At 47.0% G+C, this 1,441-nt stretch overlaps 1 protein-coding gene across 1 annotated transcript; it reads left to right on the top strand.

The window, feature by feature from the left end:
- Positions 1–632: 632 nt before the first annotated feature.
- On the top strand, positions 633–1,407 carry Pmar_PMAR025226 (conserved hypothetical protein; the record flags this gene model as incomplete). The annotated part of the gene is made up of 4 exons (XM_002785108.1): positions 633–728; positions 872–1,033; positions 1,087–1,249; positions 1,358–1,407. The coding sequence occupies 4 exons, from the start codon at positions 633–635 to the stop codon at positions 1,405–1,407; spliced, it is 471 nt and encodes a 156-aa protein (XP_002785154.1).
- Positions 1,408–1,441: the final 34 nt, after the last annotated feature.

Genomic DNA, 1,441 nt, shown 5'->3' with positions numbered 1-1,441 from the left:
TTACACACGCCTATACGTTAACGGGTGAGGACTTCATCCACACTTGAAAACACAGGGGTCATTCATCTTCCAGGGACCAAACAAGACCCCGATTGGCTTATACGTTATCGATTAGATGAATTCCGCTTCACAAGTAACCCCGCCAAGCAGAATAGAACAACACAGCTTCGGTGGGGACGTCCCAAAAAGAATTGCAACTGATCACACTGAAAGGTTAGGAAAAAAGCTCATCTCGTCTGAAGCAAGCAGGAATCGCCCAAGCAGACCCGGAAACTTGTCAACCATACCTGTCAGTCAACCAGTAAATACCAGCACTGTTGGTCTATCAGGCATTACTCAATCTTAGAGACAGGTTTCGGCGTGCGGGCGAGCGCGCAATTGAAATTTGGGCAAAGCTCCGTGAGCAGAAAAGTTGGTGTAACCTTGTCGGACCCTACTAACTAGGGCCTAGTTGATGAGTAGGCGATCTCCCATCCGAAATGATCTGTATAGCACTCCGCCAAACATAGCCTGTCCGTGCTAGAGTTCTACACTTACCACAAGTTCATAGCCTTTCTTGCATATATCATCCGCGTCTGACTATCCTCTATTCATGGGATACTTGATAGCTCTCTTCCCAACTCATATTCTCCATGTCTGCCTACCCCAGACCACAACAATCAGAGCAGCAGCAGCAGCCTCCGGGAGCTCATAGTAGTCTGGCATATGGTAATGCTGAGGACAGGAAGGTATAAAGGGAGGGACGACGGTCGTTTAAGGGTATTCTGTATAATTCTATTTAGCGTTTTCTACGTAGTCTTTTACGTTCACCCTCTCATTGATTTCTATACATAAGGCATGCTGGATAACATGAATGAGGATATCGTGTCAGATATTCATGGGAGGCCTACCCCAGGAGCTTGATAAAGAGTATATTGATGCTTACTTCTCCCAATTCGGGGAGATTGAGGATTCCATAGTCATGATGGATCGCGTCACTGGCCGATCGCGTGGCTTCGGCTTTATAACATTCCTGCATCCCCAAGATATGGAGGTAGTAGTGATTATAGACGACGTCATCTCATCGTCATGCTTCTGGTGTCACAGACGTGTCTGGCCAACAGCCCCCATGTTCTTATGGAGAAGGTCATCGATGTGAAACGAGCGGCTGATGGTAAGAAGCCGTACTCTTCTGCTGGCAATGCTGGGCCGGCACCTCGACGCATCGACATGTTATCACATCCAACAAGGGCAGCAGGCAGTGGATATAGTAACTATATACTCCTTTGGATACTACCTCTTTCGATCATGTGTTCCCAGATAATATCCCTTCCTTAGAGCATAGGGTGGATCCTAGTCGTCTGGTTGATGATCCCAGGAAGGTCTTTATTGGTGGTATCCCAGTCAGTGGGGATAAAGGTAGAATGATTATTACGACGGGTTGTGTAATGATGATACTCTA

This window comes from Perkinsus marinus (genome assembly GCF_000006405.1).
Source record: "Perkinsus marinus ATCC 50983 genomic scaffold scf_1104296933918, whole genome shotgun sequence".
NCBI classification, from domain to species: domain Eukaryota; phylum Perkinsozoa; order Perkinsida; family Perkinsidae; genus Perkinsus; species Perkinsus marinus.
The sequence above is the reverse complement of the archived record's forward strand: the minus strand, read 5'-3'. Positions and strand labels throughout refer to the sequence as shown.